At 42.2% G+C, this 19,594-nt stretch overlaps 4 protein-coding genes across 6 annotated transcripts; 3 read left to right on the top strand and 1 right to left on the bottom strand.

The window, feature by feature from the left end:
* Positions 1-355: 355 nt before the first annotated feature.
* On the top strand, positions 356-10,825 carry dhx37 (DEAH (Asp-Glu-Ala-His) box polypeptide 37). Of its 2 annotated transcripts, none has more exons than XM_019889002.1 (27): positions 356-469; positions 601-702; positions 770-939; positions 1,028-1,140; positions 1,835-2,204; positions 2,649-2,797; positions 2,902-2,994; positions 3,081-3,177; positions 3,353-3,466; positions 3,549-3,765; positions 4,346-4,444; positions 4,522-4,592; positions 4,678-4,807; positions 4,899-4,975; positions 5,218-5,450; positions 5,648-5,759; positions 5,840-5,946; positions 6,808-6,996; positions 7,150-7,274; positions 7,355-7,471; positions 7,867-8,039; positions 8,113-8,227; positions 8,854-8,991; positions 9,073-9,167; positions 9,588-9,661; positions 9,749-9,846; positions 9,934-10,825. In XM_019889002.1, exons 2-27 carry the CDS (start codon positions 603-605, stop codon positions 10,008-10,010), a joined length of 3,453 nt encoding a protein of 1,150 aa, XP_019744561.1. In that variant the 5' UTR covers positions 356-469; positions 601-602; the 3' UTR covers positions 10,011-10,825. The 2 variants fall into 2 exon arrangements, with proteins under 2 accessions (XP_019744561.1, XP_019744564.1); XM_019889005.1 differs by having other exon boundaries at positions 361-469; positions 597-702.
* Positions 10,826-11,167: 342 nt separating this feature from the next.
* Positions 11,168-14,821, top strand: ufd1l (ubiquitin recognition factor in ER associated degradation 1). Its single transcript, XM_019888698.1, has 12 exons — positions 11,168-11,311; positions 11,523-11,655; positions 12,531-12,563; positions 12,653-12,774; positions 12,940-13,070; positions 13,165-13,237; positions 13,619-13,687; positions 13,771-13,839; positions 13,943-13,993; positions 14,070-14,158; positions 14,357-14,441; positions 14,535-14,821. Exons 1-12 carry the CDS (start codon positions 11,309-11,311, stop codon positions 14,607-14,609), a joined length of 933 nt encoding a protein of 310 aa, XP_019744257.1. The 5' UTR covers positions 11,168-11,308; the 3' UTR covers positions 14,610-14,821.
* A 332-nt stretch (positions 14,822-15,153) lies between these two features.
* Positions 15,154-17,441, top strand: cunh22orf39 (chromosome unknown C22orf39 homolog). 2 transcript variants are annotated; one of them, XM_019888731.1, is made up of 3 exons: positions 15,154-15,929; positions 16,411-16,578; positions 17,282-17,441. In XM_019888731.1, exons 1-3 carry the CDS (start codon positions 15,906-15,908, stop codon positions 17,411-17,413), a joined length of 324 nt encoding a protein of 107 aa, XP_019744290.1. In that variant the 5' UTR covers positions 15,154-15,905; the 3' UTR covers positions 17,414-17,441. The 2 variants fall into 2 exon arrangements, with proteins under 2 accessions (XP_019744290.1, XP_019744280.1); XM_019888721.1 differs by having other exon boundaries at positions 15,154-15,912.
* A 9-nt stretch (positions 17,442-17,450) lies between these two features.
* mrpl40 (mitochondrial ribosomal protein L40) lies at positions 17,451-19,444 on the bottom strand. The gene is made up of 5 exons (XM_019888711.1): positions 19,260-19,444; positions 19,052-19,132; positions 18,450-18,605; positions 18,165-18,246; positions 17,451-18,073 (listed from the first exon to the last, which is right to left on the bottom strand). Exons 1-5 carry the CDS (start codon positions 19,319-19,321, stop codon positions 17,846-17,848), a joined length of 609 nt encoding a protein of 202 aa, XP_019744270.1. The 5' UTR covers positions 19,322-19,444; the 3' UTR covers positions 17,451-17,845.
* Positions 19,445-19,594: the final 150 nt, after the last annotated feature.

The raw sequence follows: 19,594 nt of genomic DNA on the forward strand, positions 1-19,594 counted from the left end.
AATCCGAAAAAAGAAGAGATTTAATTTCGGCTGATTTTCGGAAAAGAAGAGGACTGGGTACTAATTCTTCCAAATCTCGATGAGTTTGTTTCCCCGCATCGTATTCTCTTGTTTTTATTTGAGGAAGGCTATCTGGGCGGGTATATGTTTTTAGTACGGACGCATTTGACGGGTGGACTTACCCATGGATACACGTGAGGTTTCTAAAACGTTACACTGATGTGTGAATAATTCAATAAAATTATTTCCATTGAAAAAATAAACGATGTGTATTTTTTTTTCAGTTTCTCATGCCTGTTACTCTTTGGTTTGATTTTGCTTGGATGCGGAACCTTCGTATTGTGACTGTTTTCATCACGAAAACGTTTTATTATAGGACTTGACTTCTGTTTACACGTGAGGTTGAAGCGAAGCTGCCATAAAAAGTGTGGCCGTGTCCATGATATTATTTGCGAAGTGGAAATAAACGGTTTGTGGATTTTACACTATTTTTGGTTTGCGGGTTGTATGATTAACATTTATTTTACGTAACGTACGTAAAGCCCAACAGTGTCGGGATTATAAATGCCTGCATCTATTCGTTTCCCCTTCCTGAGGTAGAGATGGGCAAATTGAGAAAGAAGCACAACTGGAGAGGAAGGCAACAGAGCGAACCTCAACAACCAGTAAACGGAGAAAAGGCTGATATTGTAGTAGAACTAGGTGACTGAAAACTACATGACCAATGCGCTCTTCTTGGACTTATTTTTAATAGCAATTCCTCCCGTAGATGTGACCAGACTTAAGGGTGTCGATGAGAGCAACGCCTTGGTCCTCCCGGCCAGCAAATCAAAAAAGAAAAAGTCCTCAGTGACTCCCGTTTCCAAAAAGAAACCGCTCACCAAGAAGCAGAGGAAGGACCTGCAAAAAGTGCTGGAGAGAAAGCAGAAGAAAGCTCAGGTGACAAGTCGACACTTCCACCCCAAATCTCAACATCTCGGACTTTTCGCCCTTTTGTTTCACGTGGACATTATTGTGTTGTGCGCAGAGAGCTGACATCCTGACACGACTGGCTGAGGTGCAGGTTCCAGAGTCTGAACTGAAGCTCCTCTACACCACATCCAAACTGGGCACAGGGGAAAAGCTTTACCACACGAAACAGTATGTTGAGACAAAGAAAGTAGGAGGGGGGAAATATTTGTCGTCGGGATGCACGAATCGTATTTTAGTATTTTTTTTAAATCCAGGTTGAATCTCGAGACAGCCGATATCGAAAACAACGCAACTTCCCAGGAATGCATTAAGCGCATTTCATTTCTTCAATAGTAAACCATACTTTTTTAGAAGTGTGTGTCTTAAATTTATAGAATCATTACAGCTGCATAGTTGTTGAATGACTGCTTGACTTTGCCGATCTATAAATAACAATACTGGATAGAATTGAAATTTGTTTTTCACTCTTGTTAGGTGTCTATTTCAAGATAAGTCATTTGAATGTGTCACATTTCCTCACTTGTGGCCCTTTCAACTTTTGATGATGCATCTCAGCAAGCTGTTGGTTATACCAGGCTTTGTAGACTTGAAGGCAGTGCATAAGCAAAATGTTTCTCCATTTTCTCTCCGTACAAAAGCTTGTGGCTAACTCGAACACAAACTTTGAGAACAAAGGCGTTATCCACGACAGACCACAGACTGCCGAATGAAGCCAGCTCTTCAGGTCTCTTTCAGCCGATACCAATTTTCTGCTACGTGATGGCCCTGATTTCCGATCACATGACCGGATTGCAACAACCCAAGTAACAAGTGGCTCTTTTTTTTTAAAGTGTGAGATGACTTAGTCCTCTGGATTTTTTAGGTCACCTGATGAAGTTGTAGATGGAGCTCCTGGACCAAAAATCAGCAGCGTCAGTGGGGCCAATAGGAAGAGAAAATGGAAAGAAGAAGAAGAGGAGAATGAGCAGGGAGGAAATGATATGAGTGACATATCAACTAGTGATGATGACGATCATGATGAGGAGGAAGAAAACAGTGAAGTGAACAAAACCGCGGCGACAAGTGAGTGTAAAGAAACAAGTCCTGCCTGTGAGGAGGTAAAAGAGGAGGTGAATCAGGAACAGCAGCAGACCCAGAAAAAAGAGACTGAGGAGTCAATTTCCAATGAGGTGACGACGACGTCGTCACAGCCGGCGGTCTTCATCCCGGTTGACAGATCACCAAAAATGCAGGTTTGTCAATGATTTATGCTAATGATGTAATATTACTAATAAATAAAAATGATAATTTAGCTTTGTTCAAGGGCAAAAAAATTGGCGCCACAATTTGGCTTTGTTTAAATGTTCACCACAGTAATTTTGACAAAGGCCCCTTAAACACTGGCCGTCGGAGACATTTTTTTCTCCTGCTTCCAATGTCGTATCTGACCCCCAAAACTCCACACCTGTGCCCTTTTATGGTGAAAGTGGGGCTGAAAAAATTAAACCACAGCACGTCTCAGATCGCTGACACAAAGTAATGTAAACGTCGTTATCCAACGTATAACCTGCCTCATCTTCCATGAACCAGGAAGTAGCCTACTAACTAACAAATTGACAAACAACCACATATATGACAGTTGTAGATTTTATTAGTATATTATTCATATATGATTATCTCAACACCCGTGGCCGCAGGCTGCTCGTTTGAAGCTACCAGTGTTGGCAGAGGAGCAGATCATCATGGAGGCCGTGAGGGAAAACCACTGCGTCATCATCTGTGGAGAGACAGGAAGTGGGAAAACAACACAAGTGCCTCAGTTTCTCTATGAAGCCGGCTACGCCAGGTGAGTTGGTCCTCGGGGCTGAAATGCACCCTTTTGAAATGATTGCGATCCCGATTCAAACATTTCAAAATTGGAGGCGGTGAACATGTGTCATCTTCCTCCAGTGGCACTGGCATCATTGGCATCACCGAGCCGAGAAGAGTTGCAGCTGTCAGCATGTCACACAGAGTCGCCAAAGAGATGAACCTCTCCACACGGTGACTCACGCTCACAGATTCGGCCTGTGGCTGCTTCGAAACGACGCCGCCCTCGACTGAGCGATGTCTGTATTTTGTCTGTTCAGCGTGGTGTCCTATCAGATTCGATACGAGGGCAATGTGACGGATGAGACCAAGATCAAGTTCATGACGGACGGTGTTCTGCTGAAAGAGATCCAGAAGGTACAAGCTTTGTGAGCAAACAGATCAGATTTTAAAAAAAAATTGTACTCTGCTCATTATCTTTGGTTTAATTAATAGCATCCGATAACTGAGTCAGCATCACCATAAGGTATATAAGACTATATAATAGTTTTTTTTTTTGTTTGCTTTTTTTGCTGAATCCATGTCATGTCAGGACTTCCTGCTGCAACGTTACAGTGCGATCATCATCGACGAGGCCCACGAGCGAAGCGTGTACACGGACATTCTCATAGGACTGCTTTCTCGCATAGTTCCCCTCAGAAACAAGGTGACATACACTGTGTGTATGTGTTTTTAAATTATAAGTAGTGTGTTCATGTTAGCTAAGCAGCAGTTTTATGCATCTTCAGAAAGGTTTGCCTATGAAGCTGTTGGTCATGTCCGCTACTCTGCGCGTGGAGGACTTCACCGACAACCAGAAGCTGTTCAAGACGCCTCCGCCCATCGTCAAAGTGGACGCTCGCCAGTTTCCTGTCACCATACATTTCAACAAACGTACCCCGCTGGATGATTACACGGGGGAGGCGTTTCATAAGACCTGCAAGATCCACCGCATGCTGCCTTCAGGTGCGCATTAGAAGATTTTCATGTTTTGTTTTGTTTTTTTTCCGAATTGAAGGCATCGTAAGTAGGAAAAGTAATACGGTGGACCCTCGCTCATATGTGATCCAGCTTTTCATCGACTTATTTTTCAAAAATCTATCTTCTATTATTTGAAAAAAAGCTTCGCTATTCACCATTTTCTATATACTGTATATTAATAGGGGAGCGTCAATTATTCCTGGTTGTGCTCGGTCCATTTGCACCATGAATAGCAGGGTTCCACTCTGTTATAGCATTCAGTTGTCTTTTTTTTCCCCAACACCACTGTTAAGTTGCAAATTGATCCAATCTATAGAAGAAAAAAAAAATCAAATCTTAAAACGCAATGATTGTATTTCTGGTATTTTTCAGTAATAACACCCCCCCAGCCTCTCCTTCCCCCCAAAAATGTATGTTTTAAAACGAATGTTTTTGTTGTTCCAAAGAAACGAACATAACAGGAGGGTTAAATGACATTTGTACAACTTTTGAAGTCACACCTGCCAACTAGGGTAGTTTTGGCGATTTTAGTTGTCGACTCCCGTTTCCTGTCTCCTTGCTTCAGGGGGCATTCTGGTGTTTCTCACCGGCCAGGCGGAGGTTCACAGCCTATGTAGACGACTGCGAAAAGCGTTCCCCTTCAGGAAGGGCGACACAATCGCCGGTGAGTGTCGCTCGCGCTAAAACAACTCAGATGGAATCTAAGTTTTGGCTTAATTTTTAAAGCATCTTTCTGTTTAGCTGATGGTGAGGAGGACGACAACTCAGAAGCAGTAAAGAGGTTCAAAAGGGCCAAACAGAAGAAGAGCGTTGTAGGTTGCACTTTTGCGTTGTCTGTCATTTGAGTATATTGATAACTGATTACATGATTAAGCACTGCGTTGTCTCCACTTGCAGTCACTGCCTCGTATCGATCTGGACAATTACTCTGCCCAACCTGTGGACGAAGGGGACGAGGACAGAGAGGCTGGGATAGCAGAGGACGAAGGCTCGGACTTGGACATTGGAGACGACCCTGACGACACAGGCAAACCTCGCCGCTCATTTCACCGCTTTTTAGGTCCGTGAAATACTGTACTACATCAAAAGATGAACTAGGATGTGTTTTCTCCCCATAGATGTGAAGGGTGACCCGTCCATCCCCATGTATGTCCTCCCGCTTTACTCTCTGCTGGCTCCTGAGCAACAGGCCAAGGTGAACACAACTAAGTTAACTCTACTGTATCTTTTCTCTTGTAGCATAACCTCAATCAAATCACCTACAATCAACTGTGCCATGAATTAACACCGAAAACATGTATCATGAGAAGGGTTTATTTCCTTGCGGTGGTTTTTTTATTTAACTTGTCTAAAGTGCTTCTGTGTGCGTGTGCGTGTGCGTGTGCGTGTGCGTGTGTGTGTGTGTGTGTGTGTGTGTGTGTGTGTGTGTGCACGCAGGTGTTCAGGCCCCCTCCCCCTGGTACTCGTCTGTGTGTGGTGGCCACCAATGTGGCCGAAACCTCGCTGACCATCCCTGGCATCAAATACGTGGTCGACTGCGGCCGTGTGAAGAAGCGCTTCTATGACCGCGTGACGGGCGTGTCATCCTTCAAGGTCACATGGACCTCGCAGGCAGCAGCCAATCAGAGGGCGGGCAGAGCGGGACGAACGGAGCCAGGACATTGTTACAGGTCAATGTGGCCCTAGCACGGATTAATGGCATTTATATTCATTTCAATGGGCAATACTGATTTGAGACACAAATGTTTTGAGTTATGTAACTGGTCATGGAATTAATTTAAACTTGTAGGTCAGGCGAACACTTTATGTGCTTTGGGTTATCAATAAAGGTTAGGAAACGTTGATTTACGCGATCTTCCTCCTGCAGGTTGTACTCATCGGCAGTCTTTGGTGACTTCAGTCCGTTCTCAGAAGCAGAGATCACTCGCAGACCGGTGGACGACCTGGTCCTGCAGATGAAGGACCTCAACATCGAGAAGGTCTGTCTCAGGTCGTCACCTAAAGTCTATTTGCAGAAAAAAAAAAGAAAATAGTCACATACGATATGTATGGCACGCAGGTGGTCAATTTCCCCTTCCCTACTCCTCCTTCTACTGAGGCTCTTGTAGCAGCAGAACAGTTGTTGGTCTCCTTAGGAGCTCTGAAAGAGCCACCTCGCCTTGGAAGGTAATTGTCCTAGCTCTGATTCTATTCCATTTATCAAAAGAGCGTTCTCCCGCTAAATCATGGTTCATCATTCGTGCCCATTCAATATTGCAGATTTTTCAAGAACAAAATATTTGTTCTGGGTTTTTACACCATTCAGAATTGACTTACTCTAATGCTCTCACATGTCGGAAAGGAGAACCACAGTCATGTTGAAAGTCAGAAAAGCTCACATTCCAGTTTTTCACAAATTGGGGGTGGATCTGAAACATATTCCTGGTGATAATCAGCACTTCATTGCCTATTACAATGGAGAGGGCCATACACCGAACAGCCAAAACATTCGCAGCGTTCCTCTAATCCTCTTGATTCTTCCCATGCTAGCTTTCTCTTTACAGATATTGGTACTGACCAATTGGGAGCTGCACACACCTCTCACCGCACTGTCTCAATTGTGACTGCACAAACAAGTCGCCACGCAGCTGTTGATGAGTCCAATCGGAATCAACTCTTCTTCCCACAGTCCTACAACAGCTAATCAGTAGAATGTTGCTTATCTGGAGGATAGGCTATAGAGAAAAATACTTGACGTGCGAGAAAGAAAAAAAATTGACTGCAATTTTTAAATCAGCATACGAATTTTACTTTCATCATCATGAAAATATAACGCAACAGATTCATTTTTTTTTTCCAAATTGTTCTCCAGCATTATTGACCAATTATCACAGTACACCTTGTTTTCGAATCACTCCTCTATTGAGTGTTACGAGCCAAGAATGTACTGAAGTTACCGGTATGTGAATATTTGTTCCACGTCATGCTTGTTTTCTTATATTCTGCCATCAGATGTGTCCTTTATGAAATGTTGGTGTCTTCTTCCAGCGTGAAAGAGATGGAGCGAGCAAGGTTGAGCTGCCCCATAACCCCGTTGGGCAGAGCTATGGCCTCCTTCCCCGTAGCACCGCGCTACGCCAAAATGCTGGCGCTGGGCCGGCAGCAGGAGTGCTTACCCTACGTCATCGCCGTGGTTGCCGCCATGACAGTCCGGGAGCTTTTTGAAGACCTCAACAGGTAAGGAGCACAAACGAATTGATTCAGTAACTCAGGGGTTCTCTTAAGTTCTTGGGTGCGGAGAGCCAGGGACTCCTTAATGGGAAGACAAGATTGTATGTTTGAGAACCTCTGCAATATATTTTTTCACCCTTTTTGATTTTGGATGTTCAGACCTGCAGGTAGCGAAGACGAGAGCTCCAAGCTATCGCATCGTCGTGCTCGGATGGTCCAAATGAGGAGGTTGTGGGCGGGTCAAGGGCCGTCACTCTTGCTCGGGGATATCATGGTCATGCTGGGTAAATTTGTTTCCTCTCACATGGCATGTGCGGCAAAAACCTGCACGAAACTCAGACCACACGTGTGCGTTTGACATCAGGTGCTGTCGGTGCGTGTGAGTTCGCCGGCTGCACTCCTAAATTTTGCGAGGAGAACGGCCTGAGGTACAAAGCTATGGTGGAGGTCCGCCGACTCAGGAGTCAACTCACTAATGCAGGTATTGAAACTCATTTGATTGCGTTTGTCATAGTCTAATATCTTGAGAAGAAGAAGAAAAATTATTATTCGTCTCACAATGGAGAAATTCGCAATTTATAGCAGTAAAAATTATGAGAAAGTAGAAAAACAAGTATGGTGAAGATGGTGAATTTGGATTTTTCATTTAGCTGTATACTATAATCATGAAAATTAACGAATGAAATATTTCAGTCTGATTGTAGTCCATCTATATCATTTATGGGATTTACTTGTTGAATTCAAGTGCTGAAATAAAGTCACTTTTGCATGATGGTTCTCATTTCTTGAAATCCACCAGTGGTCAGTGTCAGTGTTCATAATGTGGTTTCTGCTCAGTGGCAGAAACACATGATATCCTTTTCTATTTTTTCCCAGTGAACAGCGTTTGCCCCGATATGGGAGTGTTCGTCAACCCCAAAATGTCTCCCCCTACGGCGCACCAGGTGGTCTGCTTGCGACAGATCACTCTAGCAGGCCTCGGTGACCATCTGGCGAGGAGAATCCAGGCGGAGGAATTGTTAGACCCGAAATGGAAGGACGCTTACAAGGTGTGTTTTAGATAACCCTAACTGCCAACACTTGTGCTACCATAATTTCTACCCTTTTTTTTTCTGTACACAGACACCACTCATGGATGACCCGGTGTTCATTCACCCGTCCTCACCGCTGTTCAAAACGCTGCCCGAGTTTGTCGTCTACCAGGAAATAATGGAGACCACCAAGATGTACATGAAAGGTCAGGGAGCGCGCCTACTTTTTGTGTGTCGTATACAGGGAGTACTTGACTCAACCCATATTGCATGTTTTTGTAAGTCCTGCGATGTGATTGGACCATAGCAAAAATGCGTTATAATTTGATGAAAGCAAGGTGTAACTTTTGGGTCATAATTCCAAAATGCATCATCATCAGAAGAAGCCCATCCCAACAGTGAAGCATGGTGCTGGCAGCGACATGCTTTTTTTTTTTCTTCATTTGAAAATGGGGTCTTTAGACAAGGTGGAGGGAATTATGAAGAGTTCCAAATAGCAGTCGGTGTTAGCACAAACAGGAAAAGCCAATTAGATCAGCAGTGGAATTTTATTTGGGGCTATTCACTGGTACTTTAAACGGTGGCAAACGTGAGTTTGAATGTGATTAGTTAATTCAGCCACATCCCCAGGTAAAAGAGGGTGTGCGCACTTATGCAACCACATGATTTCAGCTTTTTTTTTTTACTTCTACTCAGAAAAAAGAGTTGGGTAGGCATTATTAGATTGTGCAAGTGTACTGAACGTAAAGACTTAAAAGCCAAATTTCCCCTTCAAAGCCTGTTTTTGCAAGTTTCTGCCTCATTGGTGATTTGATGGTTGTGTTCCCGTCAGGTGTGTCTGCCGTCGAAGCCGAGTGGGTCCCTCAGCTCCTGCCTCAGTACTGCCATCTTGACCCTCCTCTGGAGTCACCGGCGCCGTGGTTTTGTACCTCCACAGGCGGAATCAGGTGTCATCGCTCAAGCACCTTCTGTAAGCGGGAGCGAGAACGTCGCCTTTCAGTCTGTCTTTTGTCCACTCTTGACACGAATGGCACACTTGGTGTTTTCGCAGTCCGAGTGGCGTGGCAGCTTCCCGCGGTGGAGATGGAGTATCCCGATGGTCTGGAGAGATACAAACTGTTTGCTCAGTTTATTCTAGATGGGCAGGTACTACCGACAGGCTCGATTTTCACTGTTCTATCTGCTCAAAAACATCAGTTACGTTCATATAGTTTGATGACTATTATAAACCTCTCTCTTTGCGGCTTCTCCCGCACTGAGGATTTTTATGGCTAAGTTTTACAATACTACAACAGTTCTAGTCAATATGTTGGATACACTATGCCTGACATAGACTTTAGACTGTATTTTGTAGTTGGATGTTAACATGCAAGTAATAAAAAGTCGTTACTCTAAAAAGTGCCATTTGAGTGAAACTTAAGCCATGTTCCTGAAAATTGTGTGCATGTGTTTTTTAAATGTTTCATTAAAAATCTCAATTGCTAAATATCATGGCATGGTTTGACTTTACAGATGTCATGTGTAAAGCCTTGGTGGTGGTCTTGAGTTTTCATGTGTGCTGTGCAGGTGTGTCCGAAACTGAAGGCCCACAGGAGCCATCTGCTGTCAAACCCCTCCATCATGATGAAATCATGGGCTAAGTAAGTCAATGCTCACATACACGCGTAGCTTTCTTGTCTGCAACAATACAAAAAAAAATTTGTCTGACTTCTCTCTTTGTGCTGTAGGCTGCAGCCCAGGACAGAAGCTGTGCTGGGAGCTCTGGTGTCGCAGAGAGTCGACTGCAGAGACGCTCTCCTCGCCCTGTGGAAGACTGACAATAAATGTACGGACTTGATATACTGTAGCTGCCAAGATGGAGTGTCAGAATTTGTTTAACACGTTTTTGCCTCATCTTATTTTCTCCCCACAGTCTTGCTGTCTGCATATTGCATGTGGCTACCTGAGGCCATGCATCAGGATGTTGCCAAAACTTGGCCACCAGTATAAAGGCCAACTTCTGAATGGAAAGAAGTCCTGCATTCATCGTCCGGTTGTCATTGAATGACCATTTTCACTTTGTTGCATTTTACAAACTCTCTGTACATGTATTTTATGAAAGACAATACCTCAATTACGGTTCAGCTGAATTTTAATTGTACCCCCGTTATAATCATGTACATCTGATTTGGTCTTCATAAGACTCATTAAAATATTAGTACTTTGTGTTTTATGAAGAACAAAAGCCCCGGTGCACGATGCTGCCACTTCACTGTCGGTATGGTGTTCTTTTGGTGACTGTTGAGCAGTGTTGTGTTTACAACAAACAAACCTTTTTGTAATTTTGGCCAAAAACTTCAACTTTTGTTTCATTGGATCATAACACGTTTTCCCCAGAGTTGGGCTTGGATGTTTTTCTTTGTAAAATAAGTCTTGCCAGCCTACCCCATAGCCAAGCCTCAGACATATGAAGATGGGAGATTGTTGTCACTTGTCCTAAACAGCCAGTCCTTGCCAGAATGGTGTTCCTTGGTATTTTTGCCAGGAATAACTTACGAGTAGAACACCTTAACTTTGACGTTATTCAGAGACACATTCATTGTGCTGAATTTGAACACGATTGGTTAATTCCCGGTCACTTTTACAGTTATAAGCACATGTGTACACTTTTGCAACCTCTTTCTCAGTTTATTTTTCATTCCTCTTTGAAGGACTTTTTCAATTAAGTTATACAAGTTATACGTCACATTGATGGTGGATTTTTTTTTTTTTTTTTTAAAGATTCAGCTTGGAAAAGGTGTATTGCATATAAATATTCATTTGAACTTTGTGTACATTTCAGAGTCTCTTTTTTTAATATTTAATTAGGTGTAAAATAGTCTAAATGCAGATGAAAATAAGACAACGTCATATTTTCATCTAATGTATGTACCGTTCTGTTTAAAAATCAAACAAAACGCGAATCAGTCCTACTTTTACCGGAGTCTGTTCAGACAAGTATTTTTACCTAAGTACTTTTGCCACCCCTGCTTGAACACTACAGCATTGGTCAACTATTTACACTAAATATTTCACTATTTCACAGCAAGAAAAATTGGGTTTTTGTTTGTTGGGTATAAAATTGTGAGTGTGATGTTACTAGCCGACGATTGGTTGACACCCGTTCGTCACCTTACGTCACATGTACTTCCGGTTTGGGCGGAAGACAACAGAGGAAACACTCGGCTTCTATGTAAATGTCAAAATAGCCTAACACAACCTCGTATTCTTGTTTTGGGCTTCGAGGGATCAAAGACAACCACGTCGATATGGTAACTAAGGCTTTTATGTGTCGCCGCTGACGAAGCCGTCCAAAAACTACTCCAACTCGACGCTGTTAAGCTAGCTGCCGCTCCGAAGAACAACACGGCCAAAACACGCACCGTCATCATGTCACTTAACCCGAACAAACCACCATTTTTTCAGTTCTGTCTCATGACAACCTGTTGTCGGTCGTAACAAGTTTGCTTTTCCCCCCTACAGTTTTCCTTCCACGTCTTAGATCACCCGATGTCCCGTGGCTTCCAGAACCGCTTTTCCACTCAGTACCGATGCTATTCTGTATCGATGCTGGCCGGTCCCAACGACCGCTCCGACGTGGAGAAGGGAGGCAAAAGTAAGTTGCAACCATGCATGATGCCATGTGATGCACAGTGATGTTAAAAAGTGTATGTGTGGGATGTACACAGAAAACTGCCCGAAAACAGTAGTATCTTGACTTACAATTGACCCGTCTTACGAGTTTTTGAATACAGTACTTTCGTTTGTTTATTGAACATAAAAACATACAGTAATAAATTGACAGAAAGTAAGGTAAGTAAAATAATAAAAAGGAAAGAGAAATCAGTCATCATTCAACACAATTATTATGTTCAAGGGAGTAGGAAGAAGTAAAAAACGTATCTAGTCCTACCCCGTGTTATGTAAATTTCTTCGAAAAAGATCCATCCATTCTCGGCCATCAAAGCAATCAACTGTCAAAACGGTAAACATGGTGATAACGGAGCTGTCTTCTTGTGCCACATGACCAAATATTGTATATTGGGATAAACAAGCTTCAAGCGCTCCATTCATAGGTCTAAAATGATCTTTGCCCAGATCGTTGTAACTTCAGGACACCCTGAAAATGGAGAGAGGGCGAATGTAAACTGTTTAAAAATGCATTGGTTTGATGTAGGGTTGAAGCGGTTTATGATAACTAAAAATCATGTTAACATTTCAGATCAATGGTTTTACTGTTTCATATTTTGATTGAGTTTAGATTTGGTGCAATATTAAACAAATGGAGAAATAAGACTAACAATAACAAAGAAAAGGTGACGGTGACGACAAGCTTTTTTGTTTTTAATATTTTTGTTGTGATATTTTTAAATATTGTTTGATTGTCATTGTGTACCTGGTGTCCAGTATTTTTCAATTTTTTCTGAAATATTGCATTATCGCCATGAGAATATTTAATCCGAGTAATCACAAATGATGTATTTTTCACAGTCATAATGCCACCTTCAGCGCTTGACCAGCTCAGTAAGTGTTGACCCAACATTTCCACTTGAAATGTCCTTTTTTTTTTTAAGCTTCTCCCATAACAGTCTCTGTGTTATCCACCTGTACAGGCAGACTTAATATCACCTATCCGATGCTGTTCAAGCTGACCAACAAGAACTCAGACCGAATGACACACTGTGGCGTTCTCGAATTCGTAGCGGATGAGGGAATCTGCTATCTGCCGCACTGGGTGAGACGAGACGAGACACAGCGAGAATTGTCATGAAACACACAATGATGCAAATAAGGCGACCTCGTTAGGAACCCCATCTATTGTCTTTAATTCATGTAAATAGATCCCTGGCACCCTTTTTTATATACAGTGGTCTTTCCACTCTCTTCATTTCCTTCTCAGATGATGCAAAATCTGCTTCTGGAAGAAGGTGGTCTGGTCCAGGTTGAGAGCGTTAACCTCCTGGTGGCCACCTACTCCAAGTTCCAGCCACAGAGTCCTGACTTTTTGGACATTACAAACCCCAAAGCAGTGTAAGGACTATGACGTCACAACACCCAACTGATTCTGTTCTGCGTGGTTGTATGTAATGTGTCTGTAAAAAGCATTATTTTACCATTCTTTCAGCCTGGAGAATGCTTTGAGGAACTTTGCGTGCCTGACCACCGGAGATGTCATAGCCATCAACTATAATGAAAAGGTACACAGATCCATGCCTTATGTTGACAAGGACATCATTGAGATGTGGCAGGCAAGGCTATTATAGGCACACTTAACATCAACATGGTAGTATCAAATTCCATGGTAGTACCTGTTGTTATCCATCCATCCATATTCTAATCCGAAGTACCCGAACAAAACCCACGCAGGCACAGGAAGAACATGCAAAGTCCAAACAGTAAGGCCGTAGCCGGAATAAAACCCTGCACCTCTGCACTGTGAGGCACACATGCTAACCAGTCAGCCCCTGTTACTATTATGATTATTTTGTTTTTTTTTTTTATCTTGGGTGCAATAAATGAAGCTTTTGTTTGGGTGTGGTGCTCTAGCTCCCCACAAAGAAAAATTGTATTTCTTTCAGATTTATGAGCTGCGAGTAATGGAGACCAAGCCAGACAAAGCAGTATCCATCATTGAGTGTGACATGAATGTAAGTATGTTTTTTTTTTTTCGATCCAGCGTGTGATGAAAGTGTGTTTCAGTGCAACTTTGTCTATGTGTTGCCACTCCCAGGTGGATTTTGATGCACCGCTGGGTTACAAAGAGCCTGAACGCCGGTCTCAGCAGCATGAAGAACCGACCGTATGCGCCGCATTTAAACTTGCCTATTTCTACATTTAAAAAAAAAAAAAATGTAATCTTCGCCACAAAATGTCCGTTTTTTTGTTTTTTTTTTCGACCTTAGGAGGAGGATGCAGATCCGAGCACTTACGCCGATATGGACACGCGATTCAGAGTGAGTATTTCTTACTGGGGTTGACTTGTGTGTTCACGTCTTCATCTTGATGACAATGCGTGTGTGTTCTCCTCAGGCCTTCACTGGTTCTGGCAATCGCTTGGATGGTAAAACCAAAGGGATTGAGCCCAGCCCTGCTCCTCTGGGCCCCAGCGACATTATCAGGTTCACACAGACTGTTTTCAATATAGACCCAAAGTGAATGGTGGTACTTTATACATATGTATATGGATGGGTGTGTGTGTGTGTGTGTGTGTGTGTAATTGCGGTCATTATTTCATCATATTGAGTCAGTCTATGATGAACTGATTAAGCAATAAAAAAAAAAAAAAAAGTAGCCAATCATATTGTTTTGTCATGCAGAGGTATCCCCAACTACGAGTTTAAGGTTGGCAGGATCACGTTCATCCGAAACTCAAGGCCACTGCCAAGAAGATTACCTGAGGATGTAAGTCTTGTTAAAATTTTCAGCACATTACAGTTACAATGTAAATCATATTTCAGGGTATTTGCAAGTGAAACCTTTTGTTTTACCGCTCAGGATGACGCTATGAACAGATTCATCGCCTTTTCCGGGGAAGGACAATCATTACGCAAGAAGGGCAGAAAGCCATGACGGGGTTCTAGCGAGGAAGCGATTTGTTGGCTCATATACACACACACACACACACACACGCAACATGTATTGCCACCTACACCTGCAAAGTGAAAACTTTCTTTCAGGTGCACTGGGACGTTGACGTCTCGGATGCTTTGAAATTGCAGTTGTGCTGTGGAGGTGACCTTGTACTTGATTACGACCGGGGCGGTCCCCTTTTTTTTTTTTTTAATGTTCAATTGAAGCTGAGATCCGTAAAATGCTGCCAGCAGTGATTTTTGTACCCCCGAATGTGTTAGTGGTTGGTTTGAATTCTTTTACCAAAACATGACCGAGATTCACTCTTGAAGCATCTTTATTCGGATTTGAATTGCCTCTTACTTGAAGGTTATATTTGCCGGCTATTTTCCCATTGGTAATATCTGCAGTCCACCTCATTAATACTGCTGCCCCATTATGGTCAGTTATTGTGACAAAATGGGTGCAATATTTTTTGAACTTGTTTTTAATAATAATGAGAAATGTGTTTGCATTTTTTCCTGAGTTGTTTAGGGATCTACAAGTGTTTTCTTTTTAATTATTTATAGATGAATAAAGGATTGTTAAAAGTACATTCGGCATCCTCGTGGTTATAGAATGCAACATGAACGGGACAGCACACTCATTTGTCACTGTACTTGCTGCTATTCTGCATTGCTTTATACATACGGTTTAGGGGCCATTTGCAGCCAGCTGTCTTTTTTTTCCCATCGCATAGCATGTATTAAAATTGCTTTTGATATGCCCCACAATGGTATTTAAAAAATAGATGTTTACAAAAACATGAAGTGACTTGAGTAATCGATACTAGCACGACTATTACTAATACATGTTTTTAGACATGCAAAGACACAAATACATTTACAGCTAAAACAGTTACAATATATTTTCATAACGCTGTGGAGAAAAAAGACAATTCCGTTTCAGAAACAAAAAAAATGTTTTTTTTGCGCCACGGCCGTCGTATTCCAATTTCGTCGTAAACCCAAGACTTCTTGTGCCCTGCTTCGCTCACGGTTGCGTTTTTAATTTGTGTAGGAATTCTCAAAGTCACCCTTTAAAATGAAGCAATACTTTGGGATAAGGTATATGGTACAAATTATGCATAAATATTATGATGGACAGCGTCAAAACATTTAATGAAATGCATTCATAGTCAATGCAATATTTTCCCGTTGTCGAGCATGGAACTACGAGCGATGTAAAAACAAGCGTAAGTGAACGCATCCATGGTTAGCACGACAAGCTAGCAATGGAGAAGTCTGAAGGGAAAGCATGGAGGGTAAAATACACACTGACGTACTGCAACATTTATTTATTGAGCTAGTAGTGTTCTCGGTGATCCGCTCTTAAATATCGCCTGGTGGTAATGTTAGTCTAAACTGTAAATTAGCAAGGTGATGTGTTCGTGTTGCTAACATGACCACTTTAGCAACAACTGAATGACAGCTGTGAAGTCATATTTTCTTGATGCATTCACAAGTGAATTTTATATTCATTAATGTGTATTTCTAGACAAATTTCCATATCGATATTTCATCTTGCATGTCTTAATGTTTGACATTGATCCTAAAAACGTCTTGTATGTATAATTGTCTTTCTGGGCTAATTTACTTGCCTTAAATTACCGTGAAACCGTGATAATGTTTTTGCTCCAAATACTTATGGTTGTGCTATTCATCGTACAAACAATGTCCTATAACAACAAAGTAAAATACGACTACTACTACTACTAATAATAATCATAATAATGATCACCTTTCCTGGGTTTGTGTTGCAGACCCCACGTGCCTGCAGCGACTACTGGAGTGAATATAGACACTGCAGGAGCTTGTGGAATCGTTTCCATCACTACTACACTTATGGTACCTCTCCATCCTGCTATCAGTGGAAAGAGGACTATTACAACTGTAAAGCATGCGAGAAGAGCACAGGTGGTGAGGCCAAGGTGAAAATATTTTTCATGATAGACGTGCCATTCATTTTTCTTGATATTCAAGCCATTTTGGCTGGGGAAAATAGGTCATAGATATATATGAACCAAAAGCGTACATCTGTTCTCATACTTGTAACCATGGTCCAACCCCCCCCCCCCATTCCTCTTCACCAGCCTAACCTATACCAGGGGTGTCAAACTCATTATTGTTGTGGTCCCTGTTGTAGTTCCATTTTCCCCCAGGAGGTTGTTATGAAACCATATATTACAGTTCACAACAAATTAATGGATAACTACTTTAGAAATCAGAAGTCAAGATTAACGTTTCAAGTCACTGCAATAACCAAGTGTTTGCAGGAGCTCATGGTTATTTATTTGAAATTTTGAAACAGATTTTAGCAAGCATTATGGAAAGTTGACATGCTTGATTTGCTTTTGGGGCCACGTAAAATGATGTGGCGGGCCAGATTTTGACCCAGGGGCCTCAGGCTTGACACCAGTATATACCTTTTAAGTCATGTCAGCCATGTGGAGATACCTAAGGTAAACAAGGCAGATGACTAAATTTTTCGGCAATTAAAAATTACGACTTGGAAAATGGATGATGGAACTCTCATGGGGCAACAGAGGGATCAGTGGTGCATCATAATGTTCCTTTTACAAAGTAAAATAGTCATCTGCAAACACTGAATTGGGATTCCCATCTGTTTTACAGGAAGCGCTGCAGAGAAGCGAAAGGAACAGAGTAGCAGAACAGAGAAAGTTCTCCCCGGTGTGGGAGCTGAGGCGAGACCCACCCAGCGACTGGCACCTGCCACTCAACCATGAAAAACCTCAGGACTCTTGAACCGTCATACACAAATGACGCGGTAACTATCAACAAATAGAATTGCAATCTTTATTGTCACTGCACAGTGCTGTACTGTATATATCACAAATGAATGAGGTGTTCAAGTCAAGTATCAAGTACAACTTTATTGTCAAATGTGCTGTATACAGCACAGATGAAATTTCTTGCCTCTCACAACATACAACAAGTGTTAAAGTACGAAACACTTGGGAATTTAACTCAGGTTATTCCTTATTGCTGTTTTGTGTGCAATGTGGAGCGCTTCGGTCCTTAAGACAAAATAAAACAACAAATGTGACAAGTCCAACCTCATTGAATGACATGTTTGCATCATATTGCGCACATTGTCGATCCCATAGTTGTACGTTTATGACAACTGTTCCATTTCTCCTGGAAAATAAAACAACACTAAACTATATGCACCGCACATCACTGTGTGTAGACTTTAGTGATGTCGGTGTACTTCCCGTCGGGTGCTTCGTAGTTGGCCTTTGGCGGTGTGTAAGCGGGGCCCTCGCGGGAGAAGGGGAACATGAGGGGGTCTGGTTGCAGCGCTGCCTGATAAAGCTCCTCTGATTCAGTCTTGAGCTCGTCCATTGCCTCCCTCTGGGCTTCGAGGGCAAGCTGAATGGCCTGCATCTCAGCCAAGTGCTGCTCCTGCAAAAACAAACAAACAAACATCATATGTTGCCCGCAAACTGTATGTTTTTGTTTTTTTTTGGGCTTTTGTTAAGGGGAAGGCGATTACATGTTTGTATCGACCCCATTCTTTAAGTAGCAGAGCTCGGCTTTCACTTTCATCAAACGACAGCCTGGGAGCGGAGCGGACCCTTTGGAGAAACAACAAATTCAGTCTTAGGAAGTTTTAATTTAAAAAAATGTTCCCATCAAGAATAAGAACAGTGAATTGATCAGCATAAACCATCAACAATTCAAAAACCTTTAAAAGCTGTACAGGACAACAACAAATAAGTGATTTCATGTTAAGGTGTCATAAAATATTTTAATGATGTGAAAAATTATGAGATTGTACCTGGTCTCATCCAAACATTTGGTTGGGGTGATGAAGTCCTCGATTGGGATCAGTTCGGGGGGAACCCTCTCCAACTTTTTCAACTTTTTCTTCAGCCTCTCCCTCATCACCTGCTCTCTTCTGGGGTCTACTTTCTTCTTCTTCTTGGGCTCCGCACTTAAAGGACACACATGTACAATGTACTATTACCAATAATACTTGAACAGCTCTGCAAAAGACAGTGCGATATTTTTACATTCGTGCTCAAGGCTTTTTATATACATTTGCTTTTATTTGATACAGTCAAACACAGTTTCATTATAAGAGAGAATCATGTGTTCTTTTTAACCAAAACCAAAACTTATTCGCGTTAGCTAGCTTATGGCTAACACACGATGCAAAAGGCCATAGACTGGCTAATTAGCATCAATGTTGTCCTACTGATAAGCTTTTTAGCAGTGGATATTTGAATCGGTGCAGCAACACATAGACAATATAACAAATGAAGATGATTTGTGCCAAGGCTGTATCTTGATAAAAATACATCGGTCGTTGGTCTTTGGTTTCAGTGAAATTCTGGGCTTCTAAAAGCACATTGCTGCATGTCCGAGCAAAACATTTACCCGAGGGGAGCAGACGTCCTCAGTGTCATCACTGAAGTCAACCAAGGAACGTGAACGCCACCATTTTCTACCGATACACCACTAACAAGGCACAAACAGCAAGAAAGACACAAGGTAAGGCCAAACAAGCTGCAGAAGCAATGGTCCAAGGAATAACCTTTAGCCGCCAGGGCTTTGGCTTCCGTCAGAAATCGCTTTCTAAACTCACCCCATCAGAGCGGTCTGTCGAGATAAAATGCGACCTACATAGCGAGTTAAAGCCGCAGCCATGATTTTCAGTTCACTCAAAGAACGAACTTACAAGAAAGGAAGAGAACTATAATTTCACATGTACCCACACATCATTTCACTGGGCAAAGACGCGGCGCTGGTTGATGACGTACTAACTGACAGCGAGCGAGCTTTCATTTTGCTCGAGCATATTCGCGAATTTTAAAAAGGAGCATAAATAATAACTACTTGAATTTTGTTCCACTTTTTTGTAGTAATATTGGTGTAGTAATATTTAGTGGACACCGCTGTGGATAGGGAATCGTGAAAATC

Source organism: Hippocampus comes, unplaced genomic scaffold, assembly GCF_001891065.2.
Source record: "Hippocampus comes isolate QL1 unplaced genomic scaffold, H_comes_QL1_v1.1 scaffold155, whole genome shotgun sequence".
Lineage (NCBI taxonomy): Eukaryota > Metazoa > Chordata > Actinopteri > Syngnathiformes > Syngnathidae > Hippocampus > Hippocampus comes.

What these genes read in the sequence shown, in the direction of transcription:
- dhx37 (XM_019889002.1), top strand. Translation starts at nt 603, where the DNA reads ATGGGCAAATTGAGAAAGAAGCACAACTGGAGAGGAAGGCAACAGAGC. An exon ending in AGACGACCCTGACGACACAG is followed by an intron (nt 4,808 to 4,898) that starts GCAAACCTCGCC and finishes TTCTCCCCATAG; the next exon opens with ATGTGAAGGGTGACCCGTCC. An exon ending in GAGTCAACTCACTAATGCAG is followed by an intron (nt 7,472 to 7,866) that starts GTATTGAAACTC and finishes ATTTTTTCCCAG; the next exon opens with TGAACAGCGTTTGCCCCGAT.
- ufd1l (XM_019888698.1), top strand. An exon ending in AGCAGCATGAAGAACCGACC is followed by an intron (nt 13,840 to 13,942) that starts GTATGCGCCGCA and finishes TTTCGACCTTAG; the next exon opens with GAGGAGGATGCAGATCCGAG. An exon ending in CAAGAAGATTACCTGAGGAT is followed by an intron (nt 14,442 to 14,534) that starts GTAAGTCTTGTT and finishes TTTACCGCTCAG; the next exon opens with GATGACGCTATGAACAGATT.
- cunh22orf39 (XM_019888721.1), top strand. Translation starts at nt 15,883, where the DNA reads ATGGAGAAGTCTGAAGGGAAAGCATGGAGG. An exon ending in CTGAAGGGAAAGCATGGAGG is followed by an intron (nt 15,913 to 16,410) that starts GTAAAATACACA and finishes TTTGTGTTGCAG; the next exon opens with ACCCCACGTGCCTGCAGCGA. An exon ending in GCACAGGTGGTGAGGCCAAG is followed by an intron (nt 16,579 to 17,281) that starts GTGAAAATATTT and finishes TCTGTTTTACAG; the next exon opens with GAAGCGCTGCAGAGAAGCGA.
- mrpl40 (XM_019888711.1), bottom strand. Translation starts at nt 19,321, where the DNA reads ATGGCTGCGGCTTTAACTCGCTATGTAGGTCGCATTTTATCTCGACAG. An exon ending in AGGACGTCTGCTCCCCTCGG is followed by an intron (nt 18,606 to 19,051) that starts GTAAATGTTTTG and finishes GTGTCCTTTAAG; the next exon opens with TGCGGAGCCCAAGAAGAAGA. An exon ending in AAATGTTTGGATGAGACCAG is followed by an intron (nt 18,247 to 18,449) that starts GTACAATCTCAT and finishes GTTTCTCCAAAG; the next exon opens with GGTCCGCTCCGCTCCCAGGC.